General features: G+C 40.6%; 1 protein-coding gene across 2 annotated transcripts in view; it reads left to right on the plus strand.

Moving 5' to 3' along the window:
* The window catches only part of LOC115652324 (serine/threonine-protein kinase Nek5-like), a 41,560-nt gene that overhangs the window by 14,693 nt on the left and 2,298 nt on the right, over positions 1-24,569 (plus strand). For both annotated transcript variants that reach the window (XM_030564249.1, XM_030564258.1), the window contains 14 exons: positions 422-476; positions 1,703-1,903; positions 3,586-3,664; positions 8,424-8,560; positions 10,185-10,378; positions 11,712-11,778; positions 12,124-12,243; positions 12,947-13,030; positions 13,133-13,237; positions 14,973-15,053; positions 17,231-17,296; positions 20,432-20,555; positions 20,775-20,906; positions 23,263-23,403. In XM_030564249.1, the coding sequence (XP_030420109.1) occupies positions 422-476; positions 1,703-1,903; positions 3,586-3,664; positions 8,424-8,560; positions 10,185-10,378; positions 11,712-11,778; positions 12,124-12,243; positions 12,947-13,030; positions 13,133-13,237; positions 14,973-15,053; positions 17,231-17,296; positions 20,432-20,555; positions 20,775-20,906; positions 23,263-23,403 (1,586 nt within the window). The remainder of the gene's footprint in view (positions 1-421; positions 477-1,702; positions 1,904-3,585; positions 3,665-8,423; positions 8,561-10,184; positions 10,379-11,711; positions 11,779-12,123; positions 12,244-12,946; positions 13,031-13,132; positions 13,238-14,972; positions 15,054-17,230; positions 17,297-20,431; positions 20,556-20,774; positions 20,907-23,262; positions 23,404-24,569) is intronic.

The following is a 24,569-nucleotide window of genomic DNA, read 5'->3' on the forward strand; positions in this document are numbered from 1 at the left end:
TGCACATGTCCATGACCCGCCCTCCTTCCCCACTGTTGGACTTGTCTGGCAAGAAGGAACTGAGGGTGGGGGGAGTGCAGCACCCCTTATACCACACCATAGAGGCACCACTCCAAGGGTCACTAGGGCGCTCCCCTACCGGTACTACTAGGGGAAAAACTTCTGGCACCTGTGCATGTGGCAAGCACGCACACCTATTGTGAAATGGACACGAGCGACACATCTCGAAGAACACCAGTTACAGAAAAGGTAACTGTCTTTTCCAGGTTAGATTTGGCACCAATCTCTCTACAAATTATGGTATTAACAACTTTTGGTGAAGTATCTTCAAGTAATTTGAATGCTGAGGTGAGCGGATTGTACTATACTTATGAAAATGTTAGAGGTGTTCTCCTGACTTTTGAATGGCTTTCATCCACAGAGATATTTGGTCTCTTGGCTGTGTCCTCTATGAGCTGTGCACTTTAAAGCATCCGGTAAGTATCTTCACAATCTGACTAATATATTATTTCAAAAAAAGATTGAACAAGGCAGAAAATTGTTGCAATGAGAATATTTCAAAGACAGCCTGTTGGAAGGAAACATTTGCAATTTAATGCAATTAGTATTAGAATATGCTCCTCAATTCTTTACTTTAATTTCTCACATGAAGTCTGTTTTGGGCATATTGAAACAAAGTGAAATGTACACACAGACACACACTGTGTTCTTCCACATAGCACTGCTATTTTTGTTCTAAGTGTGTTCACCTCCAACACACTTAGGCCAGATACACTTCTGAATCATTACTTTTTAGGTGAGAGCTGTCCTGGAGCTAGGAATTGGGAGGTGAAAGCTTCAGAAAATCCAGTGTGGACCAGTGACAAAGCCCTAGCCTTTAGGAAGGCACTTGCATCTCAGCTAATTAGAATTAAATGGCAAAGTGGGAGACAGTGGAAGAAATCATTGTGTGCCTTTTATCCTAGAGGATCCCAAGGCATTTTACTAACTTTTGTGTATAAGAATCAACCAGCATTAAAATACATCTGTCTTTGGAATGGGACATGGCTATTGTTTAACAGTGCACAGCGACGCTGTATAAGTAACAGGAAATAAAGAAGAATATCTTGTCCAAATGAAACTGCAATGGGAATTTATGTATGAAGATATACTAAAGAAAGAACTAAAGCCAAACTTCAAACTTTGGTGCTTAAATATGGCTTTAGGTGCCTAACTTTAGATGCCCAAGTTTGAAAATATTGATCTAATTTATTGCAGATTTTGAAATCCAAATTCATGTTGAGTTCTTGGAAACATTTTCCAAACACTTTCATTTGATATGGAAGCATTTTAATGCCAGAAGAAACTAGACACAATGTATTACAGGAAGGAGCATTCCTTTGATTGGTGTTCCGCTCTTGAGCTTTGTGTGGAATAGAAAGTAAAGTATAGGCTGATCAGAGTGACCGGAGAGGACCAGCTTCGCGGGAGCAGCGGAAGTTAAGCTCCCACTCTGCTTATAAAATCATGTAGATGTCACACCAAGCAGTATTGATTGAGGGGGCAGAAAGGCTGGCATGGAAATGGTACTGAGAAAAGTGCCAGGTACCCTCCCTTCTTGCTGCAGTGATCTTGCTTACTGATTTTAAATGGCAGTGTGCAGTCATTACCTCCTATATCAAGTGGCAGTAATTATTATTGATTGATATATTTTATTGTTCAGTTTGAAGGCAACAGTTTACACCAGCTGGTGCTGAACATCTGCAGAGGACATTTTATCCCAGTGTCTCCAAAGTATTCCTATGACCTGAGGATTTTAATTTCCCTGCTGTTTAAAATATCTCCAAGAGATCGACCATCTATCAATTCCATATTAAAAAAGCCCTTCTTGGAGAAGCGCATTACCAACTACTTGCCCCCTGAAGTGAGTTTCTTGTGTTGCTGCCAGAACTTTGACACATCCTTATTCTTTTTTTAATTAGTCTACAAGTTTGGTTGATAAAGGTAATAGTATTGACATAATATGCGTAGACTTCTGCAAGGCATTTGACTTGGTACCGCATGACATCTTGATTAAAAAACTACACATTAAATGGATTAAAAGCTGGCTAACTGGTAGGTTTCAAAATGTAATTATAAATGGGGAATCATCAGCAAATGGGTGTTTCTAGTGGGCTGAGTCCCATAGGGTTTGGTTCTTGGACCTATTAAACATTTTTATTAATGACTTGGAAGAAAACACAAAATTGTCATTGATAAAGTTTGCATATGACACAAAAATTGGGGGGTGTGGTAAAAAAAAAGCAGAGGACAGATCACTGATGCAGAGCAATCTTGCTCGCTGGTAAGCAGGACGCACAGTATGCATTTTAATATCGGTAAATGAAAATGTATACATCTAGGAACAAAGAAATAGCCTGTACTTACACCATGGGAAATTCTATCATGGGAAACAATGACCTTGAAAAAGATTTGGGGGTTATGATGGATAATCAGCTGAATACTGAGCTCCCAGTGCGATGCTGTGACCAAAAGGTCTAAGGCCATCATTGGAGGAAAATTGAATAGAAGTAGAGAGGTTATTTTACCTCTGTATTTGTTACTGTGCGACTTCTAATGGAATACTGTGCCCAGTTCTGGTGCCCACAGTTCAAGAAGGATGTTCATAAATTGGAGAGGGTTCAGAGAAGAGCCATGAGAATGATCAGAGGACTTGAAAACCTGCCTGATAGTGATATAGCTCCGATCAGAGGACTTGAAAACCTGCCTGATAGTGATATAGCTCCATGAGTCTATTTTGCTAAACAAAGAGAAGGTCAAGCGGTGATTGATTACACTCTATAAGTATCTACATGGGAAACAAATATTTAATAATAGGTTCTTCAATCTAGCAGAGAAAGGTATAGCACAATTCAGTGGCTGGACATTGAAGCGAGACAAATTCTGATGGGAAATAAGGTGTAAATTTGTTAACAGCAGAGTAATTAACCGTTGGAACAGCTTACACAGGCTCATGGTGGATTCTCCATCACTGGCAATTTTTAAATTGATTGATTGTTTTTCTAAAAGATATTCTCTAGGATAGGAGTCCTCAACCTTTTTCTTGGAAATCCCCAGTCCCCCCGCCCAACATGCTATAAAAACTGCACGGCCCACCTGTGCCACAACAACTGGTTTTCTGCATATAAAATCTAGGACTGGCATTAGGGTGTAGCAAGCAGGGCAACTGCCTGGGGCCCCCCGCCACAAGAGCCCCCTGTGAAGATAAGTTGCTCAGACTTCAGCTTCAACCCCAGGTATCGGGGCTCAGGGCCCTGAGCTTCAGCCCCATACGATGGGACTTTGGCTTTCTGCCTTGGGCCCCAGTGAGTCTAATGCTGGCCTTGCTTGGCAGCCCCCCTGAAACCTGCTTGTGGCCCCCCAGGGGGCCCTGGACCCCTGCTTGAGATCCACGGCTCTAGGAGTTATTCTGGGGAAGTTCTATGGCTTATACATACAGAAGATTGGAGTAGATGATCACAAATAGTACCTTCTGGCCTTGAAATCTATGAATCTATTAAACAAAATGCAGCACAGACTGTTGTAACAGATACTTTTTGCTTATAGGTAATACATGAAGAATTCAGTCACACTGTTATACATAAAAAAAGACCAGCAGCACAGCCTGTAGCCAAGCTGGTGCAGGGTAAGTCTTGTTTTATGACATAATAATAAAATACATACATTATTATAAATTAATGTTGGTTCTAAACTAATCTTAGTACTATCCAGAAGTGAAGATGCGTGATAAGGTTTGAGGACTTCATTAGCGCAGACACAGGTTTGATACAGGAGTGGGTGGGTGAGATTCTGTGGCCTGCATTGGGCAGGAGGTCAGACTAGATGATCATAAGGGTCCCTTCTGACCTTAAAGTCTATGATTCTATGATTCAATGATAATCGTTGTGGTGGACTTACCTTTTTCAGCAGTTTTTAATGTGACTTGCACATCAAGGGTTTGATTTAGCATTGCTAATGCAGGGGTGGAGAACTTCACCAGCAGAGACACTCCACCCTGGAGGGAGGACAAGCATTGTTTACACCACTGCCCTATCCAGATATTCCACCAGCGAAAGGCAACTTCCATTGAAATCCAGGTCGCCATAGAAGCTCAGCTGGTGGAAGCTGTCATGGGGATGTGCTGAACCTGTGGTTTAAAATAACTTTTGTGGTTAAACTTAATATAATTTACAAAACTGAGGGACTGCTATAACTTGCAGCTACCTGTAGTTCAAGGCCATTGTTGGAAGAAGTGTCCTTGCTTGGCTCTGCCAAGGTACCCCAATCCTATCCTGCAAAACATATGCTATTGCAGTGCTGCACTTTTCTGGGGCACAGACCACTATTTGTTTTACGTTACACAGTGATTTTGTCATATGAACAAATGCCCTTTAAGGAGCACTCCTTCCTCATCACCCACAAGAAAAGTCAATAATAATAATTATTTAAAAAAACAGACATATCTTTGGAGTATTAAGTGCACATGCCTAACTAACTGAACACGTACTCTTATTGCTGTAATCCTTGTTCTTCCTCAACTCCTCCATTGCATCTATCATTAGATTTTAAGCTTATCTGGGCAGGGTCATTCTGTTGCTATGTATTGTGTAAAGCACTGAGCACACTTTTGGGTGCTGTAAAAATAAATAATAATCTCATTTGTACTTGTGGCACAAATAAAACATCTCAATAGTAACATGACAAGTACATTGTATTATTTTGTCAGCTGACAGCATTTTGCAAAATAACATAATATATTAGATCAAAATGTGAAAGACAACAATGTTGGATTTGTAACTGATGCCCACTGGTAAGTCAGGTATATGTACCCTATCTGCGTTCTTCAGTATATCACAAATACTCCACAATGTTACTTATAGAAGAACAAAGTTAGTTAAAACAAATTTGCAGACATAGATATTGGTTGGTTTCTTTTTTATTTGTTTTTTAACTTCTATGAATTTTGGATAACATTTTCAGATGTTCCAGAGTGACTTAGGAGCCAAGTCCCATGTTCCAATGGGACTTAGGCACTGAAGAGCATACGTATCACTGACTTTCAATTAGATTGATGCTCCTTGGTGCCTATGTTATTTTTGGAAAATGGGACTTGGCTCCTAAGTCACAGAAGCATTTTTGAAAATTTTATCCATAAGCTTGGATGCTAGCTGCAATAAATCCCCTAGTCATGATACTCTTTGCAGTTGACAGTCCATACTTAGGACTATATTAACAGTCTGCTTCCTTCTCACAAAGGGCACCACCTCTCTTCATTAGTGTTGAGGTCTTTGCAATGGCACTGACTGCGAGACTCAAATTGGAGTGGCTTACAGTCCTCTTAATTTACCCGGGGCATGGATAAATTGAATTTCTCATTTTGCAGCTCTTTTTTCTTATGGTTCTGAAGAACTATGGTGAAGTGTTGTCTGATGGCTAGAGGACTTGACTGAGGGCCAGAGTTACAAAGGTATTTTGGGGTCTACAGGTGCAGCTAGGCATCTAGTGGGATTTACAGATGTGCCTATGCAGATTAGGGGGCTAACTGCATTGAAGTCTGGCCCTGGATCTCAAAACTACTACGTTCTATTCTTGAGTCCAGCACTGAATCTCTGTGTAACCTTGAACAAATCTCTCTGTGCTTCAGTTTACTTATCTGTAAAATGAGTGAAAGGATATCTACCTCACAAGAGTGTTCTGAATCTTAATTAATTAATGCTTTCAGAAAGCTTTGGACTCTTTGGATGTAAGGCATGAGGTGAGGTGTATAGTATTATTAATCTAGTTAAGGTGGCATATAAAGGCCTTGTTCACACTAGAAAGTTTTGTTGACAAAAGTGATATCGACACTCAAAAATCAGCATAATAGAAATTGGTCTGTCATGTTCACACTCACGCTCCCTCTATCGGCAGAGCGAATCCACACTTGGGGCACTATCATTGACAGTGTGAGCAGTGCACTGTGGGTATCTATCCCACAGTCCAGCTCGACAGCTTCTATCGCTAAGTGTTGTGGGAAGGTGGAGTGGATTGCGGCACATCTTGGGACCTGGCTCAATGTCCTGTGATACATTGCTTTTTGTCCCTTTTTGTCCCAGCATTCCATGGGCTTCTGGCTTTCTTTCACGTAATTTTTCAATGGCCCTTCTTTGCTGTGACCCTTGGAATCTTTGTGAGAAGGGATGGATCCTACACTGCTTTCCTATGCTCTGATAACTATCATTAAGACATCATGGATGGCAGTGCAGTTAATCGCAAAGTTCTTAACTGAAGAAGACTCCCAGTTGCCTGACATGCTGTGTGATATGGGTAGGAGCAACTTTAGATTGCTTTTGGCATTCACAGAACAGCTGTAGAGGGTGCACTGTCACTTTTGGCCTAGGGAAACAAGCACCGCATGGTGGGATTGTATCATGCAGGTGTGGGATGAATAGTAGTGGCTACAGAACTTTTGGATGCGGAAAGCCACCTAATTGTGTGTGGAGCTCACTCCAGCACTGCGGCGCAAGGACACCAGAATAAGAGCTGCCCTATCAGTAGAGAAGTGTTGGCAATTTGTGTGTGGAAGCTGGCGACTTCAGATTGCTATCAGTCTGTCGCAAATCAATTTGGAGTCAGGAAGTCGACCGTTGGGGCTGCGTTAATGCAAGTGTGCAGGGTAATTAATCGCCTCCTGCTGCGAAGGACCGTGATTCTGGGAAATGTGCATTAAATAGTGGATGGCTTTGCAGGAATTAGTTTCCCTAACTGTGGAGAGGCAATAGATGGCACACATATTCCAATTTTGGCACCAGACCACATTGGATGGAGTACATCAGTAGGAAGGGGTACTTCTCCATTGTATTGCAGGTGCTTATGGATCACCGTGGGCGTTTCAGTGACATCAACACGGGGTGGTCCGGGAAGGTACATGATGCACACATCTTCAGGAGCATGGGCCTGTACAGAAAGCTACAAGCAGGGACTTTCTTTCCAGATGAGAAGATTACAGTGAGGGATGTTGAAATGCCCATAGTGATCCTGGGAGACCCAGCATACCTCTTACAGCTGTAGTTCATGAAACTATACAAGAGAAATCTGGACAGCAGTAAGGAGCGGGTCAACAACAGGCTCAGTAGGTGCTGGATGACTGTGGAATGTACCTTTGGCAGATTAAAGACGTGCTGGCGATGTCTTTATGGCAGGTTAGACCTTAATGAGGTTAATATTCCCATAGTCATAGCTGTGTGTTGTAAGTTGCATAATCTTTGTGAAGCTAAGCCTCCCACATTTCTGTGCCCTGAACCCACGTCTGTACTACACAGCCACTTGCCAGGCGTCTCCTCTCCTGCTTCTTGCTTACCGAAGAGCAACTGCTGAGACTGGCTAGACACTCTAGAGTGGTGAACAGTTCCTGGCTGGCTGCCCCACTGAGCAACCCTGCCAGGAGCTGCACATCTAACTTCATCAATTACTTCATCCTCTGGGTAAGGTCCTCTTTCCACCACCTCCAGGCCCACCGTAGTATCCAAGGGGCTCTTTGTGGTGGAGGTGGGGCCGCCATTGAGGATAGCATCCAGCTCCTTATAGAACTGGCAGGTCTTAGGTGCAGCGCCAGAGCGACAGTTTGCCTCCCTTGCCTTATGGTACGCCTGCCGCAGCTTCTTTATCTTCACTCTGCACTGCAGCATGTCCCGATCACAGCCCTTTTCGCACAGTCCTCGAGCAATCTGCCCGTAGGTATCCAAATTCCTATGGCTCAAGCACAGCTGGGACTGCACAGCCTTCTCTCCCTATGTGCTGAGAAGATCATAGAATCATAGGACTGGAAGGGACCTTGAGAGGTCATCTAGTCTAGTCTCCTGTACTCATGGCAGGGCTAAGTATAAGATCCAGCAGCTTCACAGTGGTCTAAGCAGGAGAGTATTTCTTGTGATAACCTGCCATGGTCACCCGAGAAGATGTGATGAGACCTCTCCATGCCGAGCAAACAGGAAATGGAATTTCAAAAATTCCCGGGATTTCTAAGGGGTAGAGGTGGATGGTTGTTTACCTGGCTGCAGGGCAGTGGAGTTCAAACTGCATTGTGGAACATCTCCTGGAGGCCAAATAAGGCGATAAAATCAAGTGTGGTGTCTACACTGGTACTTTGTCGACAAAAGTTTTGAGCAAAAAGCCTTATGTCTCTTGTTGGTGTGGTTTTATTTTGTCGCCAAAACAGGGCATTTTTGCTGTCAAAAGTTGCATTGCTGTGTACACATTCACTGGTTTGTTGACAAAACTTTGTAGTGTAGACAAGGCCAAAGGGATATTTATTAGACTGTTCAGTGTGTATTAGACATATGCACTTTATTACAGTTATAATTGTTGTGTAATAAGAACAGTAGGAATAATTAAGATTACAATTATATTTTTTATTGTTAAATAAGTTCCTAAACTTCAAAAAGTGAGAGTCCAGGACCATCGTCCTCCAAGATTCAGGATGGTGGCACCTGTCAAGAAACAGGAATTATTACATAATAATGAATGGAAACCTCCTTCAAGAGTCCAGCAGCCTATTGCCCAGGTATTGTGCCTACAAGACTTACAGAGCTTGAGGGACCAGCTCTGCAGGCAGCAGCCCAGAAGTAAGGGTGGCAATACCATACCATGCCATCCTTACTCTGTGCTGGTGCTGGCCGCAGCTCTGTCTTCAGAACTGGGCTTCCAGCCAGCAGGTGCCGCTCTCCAACTGGTCAGCTCTGAAGGCAGCGCCGCCGCTAGCAACAGTGCAGAAGTAAGAGTAGCATTACCGTAGCCCTCCCACCCCCTACAATAACCTTTGTGATCCCCCCACAACTCCTTTTTGAGTCAGGACCCCTACAATTACAACACCATGAATTTTCATATTTAAATAGCTGAAATTCTGAAACTTATGATTTTTAAAATCCTATGACTGTGAAATTGGTAGGGCCTGAAATATTATGTTAATATGTTGTATAACTATATAATACATTATTAACCTGATCCTGAATAAGTAACACTCAAACAACCTGGCTAAATATTCTGGCTTGCCAGTTGAGGACCCCTCCTTTTCTGAGTACGCTAGAAAAAGTGACCAATTTCTAAGTACAGTACCTATCCTCTTTCTGGCACTTCTCTTGTGTATGTACTTGTGTTTTTCCACTACAAGAACAATCCATATTTTACCATTCCACAATTCCATAGAAGAAGGCGGGGGCGGGTGTCACATTTCTCCAATAAAGTTCAATACAAAGTCTAACTGCTAATAATAACAAAATAAAATAATTTGTTCTGTTTAAAATGAAGCTCCTTTACCAGAGCATTAAGTAAGCCTGTCAGGGGATCTCTAGGAAGCTGATGTTTTGTCACGAGATTAATCTTTTTAAATAATTTTCTTCCCAAAACTGTCTAATTCCTGGATGAAAGCACTATAAGTGCAAATATGTTTCCCTTTCCCTGCAGCCTCCCTATTAGCAAAAATATGATGGATCTAAACTGGAGTCATATGCCATTTATACAGTAATGTATATATATTTTTTAAGTCTCTGAGCTATACAAATTGAAGGTGTATATCCCCTTTCTCAATTTCTTTGTCCAAATCCCTCTCCCATCTTTTCATCTGGGTTGTTTTCTTATCAGCATCTTTTTCTATCAAAATTGTATATATCTGAGAAATTAAACCTTCCTCCTGGGTAACTCCTGAAATATAGTTAAAGGTGTAGATAGAGCTGCCTCATATCCAAGTTTCATAATAAAGTGTGTCATAATAAGCCACCCCTGGAATTCATTCAGGGCTTCAGAGCAATGTGAGTAAAATTTATTACAGTGGCTCTAATGTATCTAGTTTATAGACATAAAGAACTATTGGCTGACTCACAATGAGGAGAGCTCCTGAATGAGGAGAGCTGAAGTAATGAGTAGACAGGAAAGGACTGCAGTAAGAAAAATGTGCCTCTGGAAGCCAGGAAGCCTCTAGATGAGGTGTGAAAAGGTATGGGGAAGTTGTCTAGGGTATAGTGTAGACAGCTAGTATTATCACCTAACTAAAAATGGGAAGTGGGAATGGAACTTGCCTTAAAAATGTGACCAGTGCAGAGGATGATAAGCTGGATGCTAGTTTTTATGTCTTGGGTTAAGAATGATCATTCATTACCTTTGAAATTTCAACCTGTTATATGTATTTTCAGCATTGGCGCTCCAGATTTAAGATGGCAGAAAGGCCAGAAGCTGCCAGAGTACATGGACATTATGGTCATTACTATGATAAACTTGACAACTTGCAGAAGAGACTTTATGTACAAGACGACCTTTCTCGCATCAACCAAAGAGTCGAGGAGTATTATAAACAGAAAGGACAAGTTGCACCACCCCCACCTGAGTGGTAAGCCTTTCCCTCAGTTTAATTACTGAAGAATCACCAATATCTTGACTCCTCAATCTTTCTGATCATGTAGCAATGTTGAGCTGTAGAAGCAGAGTCACCCATTCCATGTAATTCTTTTCCTGCTCAGGTTTTGATGTGGTTCTTATATTACATATGATTCAACAAGAAAAAATGAAATGTCCATTTCTATCTACCCAATTCAACCTAGAGATTCACTTCTGAATGTATTTTCATGACATTTGAAACAGTTAATTGTAGAAACTTGTCCTAGATTTCCGTTCAGCTCCCAGTCCAAATATTGTGGGAGAAATAAACCTACCCTTATCTGGACATGTGCTTTTTAAGAGCTATAGGCTGTTCTTCCGCTGTCTCCTGCCACCCCGACGTCAATTACTTAGAAGGCTCTAAACACAGCAGTACCAATATTGTTCTCTTGCCTGGAGATTGGGGTTCGGGTAGGCCACAGAGAGATTTCCTCCTGCAGAGCTTATACTATAGCTTCCATAGAAAGGTTCCTTTCTCCTGAACATTTATAAACTTCACAGCCTTCCTCATTCAGGCTCCACAGTGGGAAGCGTTCTCCTATTTCTGAGGCTGTCTGTCCAATGGGTTCAAGAAGCATTGCATAAGGTAGACCAGGTTAAGGATTCAGGGATGCCAGATGTAAATAGTGACTTGTTTGGGAAGCTGCAGTTAAGGTAGGCTAGGTTATAAGGTTTTGGTCAAGGAAGGCAGGGTTGGGGATATCTCAGTTAAGGGTGACTGAATTTAGGATACCTTGCTTAAGGATGGCTAAATTCAGGATGTTAAGGACAAACTAAGTTGAGTTTGGTTCTTTGAATGACAGTAGCATTCAGAAGACCTGATGCCAAATAACTGAGGACCAAGGAACTTACAAGTGACTGCTGATTGTTTTGCAACTAAAAAAAAAAAAAAATTCTATGAAAACCCCCTACTAATACAAAATGAGGGTGTTACAGGTACACGGAAGTTAGAAAATGCAACATTTAGGATGGAACATGGAACTTTAACTGTTGGTTCTTGTGTGAATGCATTACAAAAGAGTACTGTTTCATTTCTCAAACTTCAGAAGACTGGTATGAGTGGAGAGGGCAAGGGACAGAGGGACAGAGGTCAAGTGAATATATGGTTACTCAATAGTACATTCTTTATACGTTTAGCACAGTATAGCTAGAATTCAGGAAGTAACTCCTGGTAAACAAATAAATTTCTGGGTGTGTGTATATATATAGGGAGCTTCCATGTTAGTATAATTTGCTGAAAGTTGTAAACAAAAATATCGTAGCTGAATGTCACTGTGTTCTGTCAGGCCTGCAGAGTATCTTCAAAGACGGCTCGAAGCCCAGCAGTACAAGATGAAAGTGGAAAAGCAGTTGGTATGTATAAACTGAATTATAGAATACAGTCACTAAAGTGGAAATGAGTGAAAGCCCAGGAGATGAACTTATGTCTTTCTCACAGCAAAATATAGCACTGACAAATAGGGAACTCTGCTGTAATGTTTTAATTGATTTACTCCACAATTTTTTTCTCAAGGTTTTACTTTTTATTGTAAGAAAAACCTCCTAATGCAAAATACCATTATACTATTTCTCCCTGAAATATGTACTGTACTTATGGCTCTTTTGATTGGGGTGTATGTGGGGGCGGGGAACTCAGAAGAGAAAAATCTCTAAATGGAAATTCCTTTGCTCTGGAAATGATCTTTTGCATATCAACAGGGACTGCGACCATCCTCTGCTGACCCACGTCACAACCAGATCCAGCCGCAGGAAGTGATGGAAGAGCAGCTCAAAGACCATCAGAGGGATCTGGCTAGAAGGAATGAAATGAAAGAAGAGGTAAAAGACATGTTCATCTTAGTTGGCCAGAGCCATTATATTATACTAATTGGCAATTATACTTTCCATTTGTGAAAAATGATACTCTTTGTCCTGTCCACAAGTAGAGTATTAGCTGGATTCGTATGCAGGTTGTATAGCACCATCACCACCTGGTAAGGTCCTGGTACAAGAAACTGATTTGAGTAGCCATATGAAAGAGCACAGTCCTGATTTTGATCTCACTTCCTTTGAAGTCAGTAGAATTATATTGTTGTAAAAACTGTGTGAGAGGAGAATGAGTCCCCATGTGCACAAACCAAAAGATATATTATTCTCTTAGTTTTTGTTCCCAGTTTCACCCTTCACTACCACATTTAGAGATGCTATTTACGCAATATATTGTTATCCATGGAGATTACTTATATTTTTTATATAAACTGTACTTGATTCTGTGATGCTTTTGTCTGATTGATAAAATAGTAATAATACTTACTGGTACTTCTGATATGGATACACAAAAATTACATGCTAATGTATTTAATTTATAATGAACTTACTTATTAAAACAAATGTAACTACATTAAGATATTAAGGTAGAATCAATATTACTATATATAGTTATACAGATAATTTGGATGTCCATGTATTATTTTTTCTTTAAAAATGTTGTTTCTAAGGGAAACTGCATGCACAATATTCTAAACCTGGTGCTGTTTAACAGGAATACCTGAAACAATTACAGAAAATTCGGCAACAGTACCACAGTGATGTAAAAGAACTTAGATTCAAAGCAGGAGCATTGCAGGTAACAACTCCCCCCCCTGCACAATTCCAGAAGCGATCATTTAAAGTCAATATCTAATTTACCCAGTAACTGAAACAAGCATTTTGTAAATACATCCTTTAGGAGAATCCACAAATAAAAGACAAAACCTATCTTGTGAAACATGGAAAAGCTGGGGGCCAGCCCGATCCAAAAGATACTCCTGGAAGAAGAGAACCACCAGTCCAGGTACCGACATTCTGTAATCGAGTTTGAACACATTACTGCAAAGTAACTAAAGTACAGTAGGTTAATGTGATCCTGCACACCTCTAGTCTATTTCTCTGAGAATTCTGAGAAGTAGTAGTCAAGGAAATAAGGAACACATGAAAAATAACTTAGATCCGATAGAGTCACTTTTTACTGCATGTGAGATTTTATGTCCCTATGTTCATTTTATGTCTAGCCTGAGAAGTTTCTCTCTTTTGGTCCTGATTTGTTCAGGTCAATATTGTTTCTCCTCAACTTTTACTGTGATGTATTTTTGCTTTATTTAAAGAAATCTGTTCCTTTTTTCATGCTTTAAAAGTGGCATGCAGTGGAATCCACTCACACGGGCAGATCTTCATGAGTGTGGATGGCTCCATGCAGAGCTAAGCAGGTTCAGTTTTGCTGTGGAGGAGCAAGACTTGCAGAGGCTGCACAGGGAGTAAGTTAGAGCCAAATTCCATTGGGACTTCTTGGCCAGGAAGAGACTTGGGAACAAGCTGAGAGGAGATGTAGGGCCAGAGGATCCCCTGTAGCATAGATCCTCCACTTGTTCCTCACCAAGGGCTGGCAAACCAACTCCAGCTCTTAGGCGGGACTAGCAGCTGAAGAGTGGCTCCATTCTCGTTTTTCCAGACCACAGAGACTTCTGCAGCAGCCAGCTAGCCCAGTTACTTGGACTGGGGAGAGGATTTGGCCTGACTATTTTGAGAGTTTGACTATTTCTTTTTATAGGATGGTTATCAGGGAGTTGCGACAGGGGAATTGGTGGAAAATAGACATGCACATTTTGGAATGGATGATGTCAGTGTGCTATGTAATTCTAAGGCGTGACTTGGCCCCAGGTAGTTTATTTCTTTATACTAGAGAGTACAGAGTATATTGAGACCACTTGCGTCTGGGACCTGATTCAGTGCCCTTTAAATCAAGGGCACAGCCAGTTTATGGGAAATCAGGATTAAAACAGCACAGAAACCCATTCTCCTAACATCTAATAGATGGCGCAGTGCAGCTGTGGACTAAGCACCTCCTTGACTTCAGCTGTGTTCATGGACTTGCTCCACGTATATGAGAGAGTTTTCTTATGCTTCACGTGTTAATTAAAATCCAAAAATTGTTTGGATATTTTATTAGGAAGATGGTGATGCACCTGATGCCTTAGGATATTCTAATTTTCCTGTTTATTTGACAGGTAGCTATGTTGTGGCATTGGATGTAGGAAAATGAAGTGATATAATTAAATAACATTTTAAGTGCCATGATGAGACAAGATACTATGGAGGGCGATTAGTCTTTCCACAGTTAAGGTTGTACCCATATTTCCATTCTAAACTTGATTTTTCACTGACTCTCAAATTGGAACTAGATGAATCTGAAACTTCTTATACTGGTCCTGTGTCAGAGCAGGGGTTTGGTTTGTTGGGGGTAATCTGACAAAGTATTCTTTAAATATGGGAGTTTGAAAAATCAGAGGTTTGCACTTTTCAAAAAGTTTCCTAACTTTTTTTTTTTGCCAAGTTAGCTAACGTTGGCAGTTATTTGCTGTTCCATTCCAATTAGCAGTGAAGCAATCAGGAGAATACTCATAAAGAGCAATTAATATATGTACACCATAAACCATACACTTTATACATAGTCTATACATACTCTGGTTCTGAAGAGTGGATGTATAATTGTACTTTTTGAACTTTATGAGCATTTTATTTTTTTCTTCAAGGATATTGAAGAAAACTTAAAACATATCAGACTACAGAACTGGCAAGAGAGAAGAGTCCTGGAAAAGAAATGTAAAACAAAGGTAATTGACATCATTGCCCTATTTTGTTCTCCTTTATAGCTTTCCTCTGTTTGTCTCAGATGGTCCCACTATGCCATGATAGCACTAGAAAGCAGGTTGCATACAAGTCAACACCAGTGCTACTTTATGGATCCCTGGAGAAGAGTTTCTGTGGGAGCAAAGGATCATCAAGGAAAGTAGCATGGTAACACAGCCCTGCCCCCAACTTGATAGTGACTCCCATTAGATACTCTAGTGACAAGGTGGGTGAGGTAATATCTTTTATTGGACCAACTTCTCATGGTGAGAAAGACAACCTGAAGAAGAGCTCTATGTGGCTAGACAGCTTGTCTTTCTCACCAAGAGAAGTTGGTCCAGTTGAAGATACTACCTTACCTATCTTGTCTCTCTAATGTCCTGAGCCCAACACAGCTACAGCTACACTTTAGATACTCTACACAGTTATCATATCTCCTCTTAGTTATCTTTTTATCAAGGCATACTAGTACACTGCTACCCCGAAATAACGCTGTCCTCAGGAGCCAAAAAATCTTCCCGCTTTATATCGAACTCGCTTTGATCCACTGGAGTGTGCAGCCCGCCCCACCACCCCCCGGAGCACTGCTTTACCGTGTTATATCCAAATTCATCTTATATCAGGGTAGAGGTGTACTGTATAAAAATACTCCAGTTGAATTCAGGTTCAGTCAAAGTTAGGTCTGGCTATTAATCCATCAACATTTCCTTTGTAAGTCATTACCTCTTACAGTAGAACCTCAGAGTTATGGACACCTTGGAAATGGAGGTTGTCCATAACTCTGAAATGTTCATAACTCTGAACAAAGCACAATTTGGGCTCCAGAGCCAGCAGCTGATACTCCAGGCCAGGATTCAGCAGCACATGAATTTGCAGGCTTGTCCCCCTCTCTGCAGGGGTGTGTGTGAAAACAGCATGTCGCCCTCCCAGCCTAGGGAAGAGAGGTAAAAACAGCACATCCCCCTCCAGGTAGGGGTTTGTGTGTCTGTATGCACGTGTGTGTGTCCGTGTGCGCATGCGCGCTTTGGGCTGGCAGCCCCAGCATCTTGCTATAAGTGACTGCCATGGGGGTATGGGTGGGGACAGGCAGCCCAGATGTGCCTAGGTCTACCTTTAAGATGCAATACGGGCACAATACAGTACTTGCTTTTTCTTTTTTTGGTCTCTGCTGCTGTCTGATTGGTTACTTCTGCTTTCACATGGTGTCTGGTTGACTAGTCAGTCCATAACTCTGGTGTTTGTATCTTTGAGGTTTTACCGTATCTCTCTACTGTTATTTGAATGATAGAAGCAGATGAAAATGTTAAATGAAAATTTACATGAGATGTCAGGAAACTTTTCTAACAATAATCTCAATTAGGCATTGGAATAAGGCTTCTAATGGAAGTTATTGCAGACCAGGCACAGCAAGTATTCAAAATTTGGACTGGACAGGATTCTTGAGAACCTACAACAGAGACCAGTTGTGTAACAGGGCCGCCGAGAGAGGGTTTGGGCCCCGGTGAAGAATTTTTTTTGGGCCCCCCAGCAAGGGCGGACCGGCTAAACAGGGCTGATGAAGCTGAGGAAGCCGGGCCCCCTTCTGGACCACCAGGCCCTGGTAATTTGTACCAGCTTTCCTCCCCCCGTCAGCCCTGTGTGTGTGTATAGCAAAGGGGGGGCACTAGATGGTTATTCAGTGTGGCTTTTCTTTAATTCTCTGACATTGCTGTCTTGTCATACAATCGTTTGCTGTCTGATACAATAATTATCAGATAATAACTATCTAAAAGATTGCTATCCCTCTTACGTTTATAGGGACATTGTCAATTTCAGTAAGGGTTTTTTAAATAGTTTTAAGTACTACTTCTTTCCTGAAACCACTGCTAATCTTTGTTGCTACATTTTTCAATTTTGAAACCTTTTTTCCCCTTCCCTGTTTCTGTGCAAAACTAACCATACTGAAACTGACTACACAGAAATTGCTGTCAAATAAACAAAGTGAACAAACAGGGAAATATTTTTTTTCTAATCTATTCAGGCATAGTTATCTTGTCACTTGTAATAACAATAGACAAACAGTTTTCATAGAAAAGTAATTTTTTAATTTGTAGTGCCCCTTTTAAGCTGAATAGATTTTAATGAGCTACTTTAATAAAGTATGTGAACGTCTTTTTTTTAGGGAGGAGTAAAATTTGAAATTAATTTAGATGCATGTGTTCCTGAGGAAGATACTGTGCAAGAAGAGGTATGTTGTAGCTATGTTAAAAACACATTTGCTTTAGTAGTCTGAAGATATGATAGCAGCTCCGTCATATAAGTTGTAACTAGGTTTCCATTATAATCCTCTTCCTTCTCCCTTTGTTATAATGAAAACATTCCACTTGATATTGCACAGGTATGATCATCTGCCAGAGGAAGATTTTTGGAGGGGGAAATTTGATGGTGATTGGATAAAGCATTAATCAGAAATAGGGCTGTCAAGCGATTAAAAAAATTAATCGTGAAGAATCGTGATTAAAAAGATGAATCACAATGAGTCGCACTGTTAAAGGATAGAAAACCATTTATTTAAATATTTGGGATGTTTTCTACATTTTCAAATATATTGATTTCAAATACCACACAGAATAGAAAGTGTACAGTGGTCACGTTATATTATTTTTTATTACAAATATTTGCATAGTAAAAAACAAAAGAAACAGTATTGTTCAGTTCATCTAATACAAGTACTGTAGTGCAGTCTCTTTATCATGAAAGTTGAACTTACAAATGTAGAATTATGTACAAAAAAAATAACTGCACTCAAATGCCTGTTCTCACAAATGCCGGTGACATTGTAAATAAGAAGCAGGCAGCATTTTGTCCTGTAAATGTAAACAAACTTGTTTGTCTTAGCAATTGGCTGAACAATAAATAGGATGTGGAGGTTCTCAAGTTTTACATTGTTTTGCTTTCTGAGTGCAGTTATGTAACAAAAAAAAATCGACATTTGCAAGTTGCACTTTCTCAATAAAGATATTGTACTACAGTACTTGTATGAGGTGAATTGAAAAATACTATCTCTTTATCATTTTTACAGTGCAAATATTTGTATTAAAAATAATATAAAGTGAGCACTATACACCTTGTACTCTGTGTTGTAATTGAAATCAATATATTTGAAAGTGTAGAAAGACATCCAAAATATTTAATAAATTTCAATTGGTATTCTGTTGTTTAACTGGTGCAAGTAATTGCAGTTAATTTTTTTAATCGGTATTAATTTTTTGAGTTAATCGCATGAGTTAACTGCAATTAATTGACAGCCCTAATCAGAAACAAAAGGATGAAAGCCCAGAGTAATTTTACTTCTGTAAAAGTTTTTTGGGGAATATCGTATCTCAAAAGTGATTTAGTCTGCAATCTCCAAATTTGGCTTATAAATTACTTTAATAAACTGCCTTTGAGTATTTCTGAAACATGTCAGTGGCTGCTTTTGGACCTACTAGCTACAGTTGTTTTGAATTGGTGGTTGTTCCATAGAATTCAAAAGTCCATAGCATTTCTGGAGAACTATGTACTGTATATAACCTCTGTGGCCTCAGTTGTCTGTGCAGCTTATAAATTGCACAGAATCAAAGAGGATCACTAGGGCCAAGAGCCTCTCTTGTCTTATAGAGTTATAAACTACATATGTGGTCCTGGTTATTCTCTCTGACTTTGCTACATTTTCAAGCTCTGCAGACCAGAGGGTTCCTGCAGAGTTTATAAGTTCAACAGTACCACAGAACTGGTAATACAGTGCAGTGTGTAGAAACTTTCATAGAAATAGGGCTGCAGTCAGAACTTCTGCCTAATATAATTCCTTACTGGAGCCTTTAAAGTTACTATGTATGCCATGGTTCAGACACCTCATCTTCACTTACTGGGAATTAAGCTTCTCAGGCAAAACATCCTGTTGTTCCCTAATCATGCCGACTTACTACTTTAATTTCTAAGCCTATTGAGTTTGCAAAGAAACTGATTTTTATACCCTTTTTTGTGGGATGCTGAGCTGGCTTATAAATAAACATATGATAATAAGGCCGATCTTCATTCTTCTACCGAAATAACTTGTTCAAAGAATTTAAAAGTAAAAGTTGGGCCTGAGTCACTGCTGCATTACTCCTGTGTTATGCCAGGATAGCTCCATTTAGATTTCAATGGGCAGGGAGTGAGGAATCACAATCACCTAATGCGGTTCAACAAGGATAAGTGCAGAGTCCTGCACTTAGGACGGCAGAATCCAATGCACTGCTACAGGGTGGGGACTGTCTGGCTAAGCAGCAATTCTGCTGAAAAGAACCTGGAGATTACAGTGGATGAGAAGCTGAATATGAGTCAGCAGTGTGCCCTTGTTGCCAAGAAGGCTAACGGCATATTGGGCTGCATTAGTAGGAGCATTGCCAGCAGATCGAGGGAAGTGATTATTCCCCTCTATTTGGCACTGGTGAGGCCACATCTGGAATACTGTATCTGGTTTTGGACTCCCCACTACAGAAAGGATGTGGACAAATTGGAGAGGGTCCAGTAGGGGGCAACAAAAATGAGGAGGAGGCTGGGGCACATGACTTATGAGGAGAGGCTGAGGGAACTTATTTAGTCTGCAGGAGAAAAGAGTGAGGAGGGATTTGATAGCAGGCTTCAAATACTTGAAGGAGGGTTCCAAAGAGGATGGAGCTAGGCTGTTCTCAGTGGTGGCAGATGACCGAACAAGAAACAATAATCTGAAGTTGCAGTGGGGGAGGTCTAGGTTGGATATTAGAAAAAACTATTTCACTAGAAGGGTGGTGAAACACTGGAATGGGTTACATAGGGAGGGTGGGATCTCCATCCTGGGGGGTTTTTAAGGCCTGGCTTGACAAAGCCCTGTCTGGGATGATTTAGTTGGGGTTGGTCTTGCTTTGAGCAGGTGGTTGGACTAGATGACCTCCAGAGGTCTCTTCCAACCCTAATCTTCTATGATTCTAAGCACAAAGCAGAAATAATACAACAGTGAATCAGACACTTTTGGAAGAAATCGAAATGACACTTTAGAAGATCTATAGAGAGTGATGTGGTTATGTGTTTTAAAAACCCTAACATCTGAAAGTAGAACTCCTTTTCAAAATAACACACACTATTTATTAGGCACCAATCTACCAACCTGTCTTCCTACATGTTTGGAAAGCCTCTTGCAAACCAGTGTTTTACAAATAATCGTGTATTCTGAAACTCCTGCTGCATTATCACTTTTCATGTTCTGTCACTGTTTCAATCTGCCTCTCCACCTGAAAACATTTGAAAAAATCAATAAAAACGGGAATTAAGTGACTGCCTAATGTTTATGTTCTGTTTCTTACTAAAATCTGTTTTGTTTCAGGAACTAGATAAACTTAATGAGACGTTAACTTTTGAGGATGGTGAGAATCTTAAGGAGAAATGGATGAAGATCTATGAAGATCACACACAAAAAACTTTGGAAGAACTATGCTCTCCGGAAGGAGGTATTACTTAGGGAAGCACAGGGCAAGTGAATATATTGACCGTGGAAATTAATTAGTAGTTACGCTCACTTAAATTCAGTCAGTGACTCCTATCATAGCATCTGATGGATCCTTGTTTACAGGATTTGTTTCCAATATATGTCAGAGTAAGCATTAGAATCACAGTAAAATTTGTTTGAAGGGCATTGAAATATTTATTTGTTCTTTTCTTTCTCTTAGAGGCTGGCAATATAGATAATGCCATGGAAATCAGAAAACAATGGCAAGCTGGAGCCCCCCAGACTCTCCTGGATTTTCTAGCTGAGGCAGATGTCACATCTGTCTGCCCTACAATGGCTGAAAGTGAACTTGGTATGAATTTGGTGTTTTTTACTGTGTGTGGACAAAGACCAACTTACTCCGGCCAGACTGGTTATAGACATTTAAACAATAGTGTTTTGATTTGGGAGTTTCACAATAGACTATTCATGAGATCTGTTGTGCTGTTATTACAGGAGTTTGTCATGGTAATTGAGGTTATCACATATATTCAACCAAAGGATGTAGTAATAATTTGCCATTTTTTCTAACGTGTGTAAAATGGGGATAATGCTACTTTCCATCTTTTGTAAAGTGCATTGAAATCTACTGATGAAAAGCACTATATAAGAAGTTGGTGTTATCATCATCAATCATGAGTGCTTAACTAGTGCTTTATGATATGAGCTAGACTGTGGCTTGCCCTGCATGCGTGTACAGGGTGGGAAAAGGTGCAAGAAGCTATCTCCCACCTTGCAAATGTGCACAAGGAATAACCACAGTCTTGGGCCTTGTGTTCCTGGCACCCAGGGAAGTCTATCAGCAACAGCACCCAAGAGTGGGATGGGGACGGAATCATGGTCCTCCTCCTGTTTCCGCATTGACACACAGAAATATGCTGTCACATGGCAGAGAGTCCTTTGCACCATTCCAAAGGGTGGTGGTTGTTGTGGTCGATCTTTTCAGAGGAGGCTGCTCTGACACCAGTTCTCTCTCTGTGTCAACTCTGCCATGGGTGCCTGGACTCAGCAAGACTGTCTGCAGGGACTGCCACTGGGAAAGACAGAAGGTGGCCCTACGGCCTTAGTTTTCACAATGACCTCCAGAATTGCAAGCACAATTAAAAACAGGTTTTTTAAAAAATGCAGTTGTGGGTGCAATTTAATCATATTTAATTGTGGGTGAAAAACTGCACAGCTAACAGTGGCTGTTGGGCTGAGGCCCAGCTAAAACCTGGCCTAAATATTTTCCGGGGATGGGGATGGGGGACGCAGCTCCATATCAGCACACTGAGGTTTTCCTCTTCCTTTAATTGTAAAGAATCAACATTATAGCCATCATTCTCTCAGCAGAAGGGAACATCAGGGAACTGCCCTGAGAGCTTTGTTAATCCATAGTTGTCCAGAGGCTGGTATTTACTGTTGTGGAAAAGAATATCTGCGCTACTCTGAGACTAAACCTTTGTTCGGTGTATTATGCATGAGCTATATTATTTATGTCTAATTTTGACTGTAAGCTTGTTCTGGCAGGCTCCTCTGTGTGTACAGGGCCAAACTACACTATGGCACTCAATAAATAACAGCGAGCTATGTTTTTCCCCCAGAAACACTCACAAGAAGGCAAAGATAGGAGCAGTCTGTTAGGACTTGCAAACCTTCTGCCTTCTCTCCTCCAGAGGCAGGGATTAGTGACAGGGGAAATGGAGCTCAGGGATCTACAAAAGAAGAACAGCACCAGCCTGTAGCTCCTTGTCTATTCCAGGGGAAGACCAGCACCACTACACTACGTCCTGGCTTCACTTCCCCTCCACATGCGGGTTTCTTAGTGGAGACCCTCCAAAGGATTTGTACACATGCCTACAACTGGCATGGAAAGGCTTCCATGAGGCTCAGGGATTGGCGCTAAACCATGTTTGCTCTTCTCCCCCTTACGTGGGTTTAAGGACCACACCATCCCTCTTTCATTCCACTTTTGATGGTATATGTCAGGGACACCTCCCGTGAAGTTTTCTCAGCCCGTAATGGACTATGAGAAAGAGATCAGGAATTAGTCAATGGAGTTGCACCTGCTTACACAAGGTCTGAATTGTAGAAGGCTATTTTGCTTTAATGAAAATGTAATTATTCTTGTAGAAAGCAACAAAGAGCCTTGTGGCACCTTATAGACTAACAGGTGTATTGGAGCATGAGCTTTCGTGGGTGAATACCCACTTCGTCAGATGAATGACAAAGTGGGTATTCACCCACGAAAGCTTATGCTCTAATAGGTCTGTTAGTCTATAAGGTGCCACAGGACTCTGTTGCTTTTTACAGATCCAGACTAACATGGCTACCCCTCTGTCCTCACTATAAAGTATCTCTACAAGAATAGTATCAAAGTGTTTAATCTTGTTATTTTTGAGTATTAGAAACAATGGTGTTACCTGATCATTAGAAAATTTGGTGGCAAATACTCCAAAAGTAGGCCTTCCTTGCAATACCAGTCAGAACAAATACTGCAGATAAAGCAGTCTGCTTGGAGAAGGAAAATCCCAAAGGAAAGCAATTAGCTACTTAAGGAGCCAAAGAAATGAGAAACTTCACTATAAAAATGAAAATCTTTTTAAGTTGGCAAGGGAACATGGCAATAATGCCAAGTCACATTCACGTTTTATCACATGCAGCGACTTGATGCTCCTCCTATTTCCTAGCTGGCCAGGTGGTTGTCGTGCCTGAAGAAACACCAGAAAACAGGAAACAGTGGAAACAAGAAGCACCTGGGACACTGCTGAGTATCTTAGCGAAAGCAGAACTGTCTAATGACTCCTTCACCTGGACTGAAGAGGAATCTGGTAGGATATTTGTTACTGCAAATTATAGGATAAGTCCTCTGAAGAATTTTACTAAATATTTTGATGATGAAAATGGAAATAAGATATTAAGAATGGAGAGAGACATAAGATGTCCAACATCTCCAGAGGGAGTTTTTCTTTGATTAAAATGTTCTTATTGTAGCTAGCATAGGACCTGTGAAATAAAAATATTTTAATCACTTGGCAAACTATTAAGACCAAAGAGAAGGGTTCAGTCATTTAGTAGATGGTTAGTATTTTAGAGCTAGGGGGATCCAGATGGTATTATAACTGCCACTGAATTTTTGCAGCTTACTAACTTCACAAAGCCAGCACATTTTTTCTATCCAGCATTATTTTGAAATTATCATCAGTTTCACTTTGTCAGGGGACAAGAACGGGAATTCAGCTGTTCTTACTTTAGAGAAAGCTATCTCTGGCAATGAACATTTTTTCAAAACACTTTCCCAAGACATAAGAAAATCTTCTATATATTATTAGTAGCTGCACTGTTTTTGGATACATCAACATAAATTGCTATAGCTCTTCTACAGGATATAGCATATGATGGCATAAGCACAACTGACTTTGAACATGGTACAATTCCACATATAGGACATCAACATTGAGCCCTAATCAGTTAGGTTGCAGCATACCGTTAAGGTGATGGTTTTTAAAAAGAAAAAACCCAACACAAAGTTACAATGCATGTTGCCAAAAAGGAAGCGTAAAACAATTTTCATAACGTAATTAGTGCAATTGGAAAGGAATATGTTTTGCACGCTCCAATGCAAATTAACTGAACGTGGAATTAGATACAGGCCTTTAAAACCAATTCAATTGCATGTGTTAAACACTAGCATATTGAATGGATTACAGGGAAAATTCTTTCACTTGAAGTTGCACAATCAACACTCCCTAGCTAACTAACATACATGCGCTCTCTCAGCATGTCAGGCTATTTAAAAAACTACCCCATCCTGACAATATTATTCTCTCCTCATAGATATACTTTTAAGAAATTTGAACCAGGCTAAAACCTCACTACCCATATTCAACAAGCCATAGAGGGAGTGCTGTACTAGGATCACAGACTTTTAGCTGATCTATCTTTTAGCAATTAAGTCTAATAAACCAGACTTAAGACCCAATTCTGCCACCTTTGC

This window comes from Gopherus evgoodei, chromosome 1, assembly GCF_007399415.2.
Source record: "Gopherus evgoodei ecotype Sinaloan lineage chromosome 1, rGopEvg1_v1.p, whole genome shotgun sequence".
NCBI classification, from domain to species: Eukaryota; Metazoa; Chordata; order Testudines; family Testudinidae; genus Gopherus; species Gopherus evgoodei.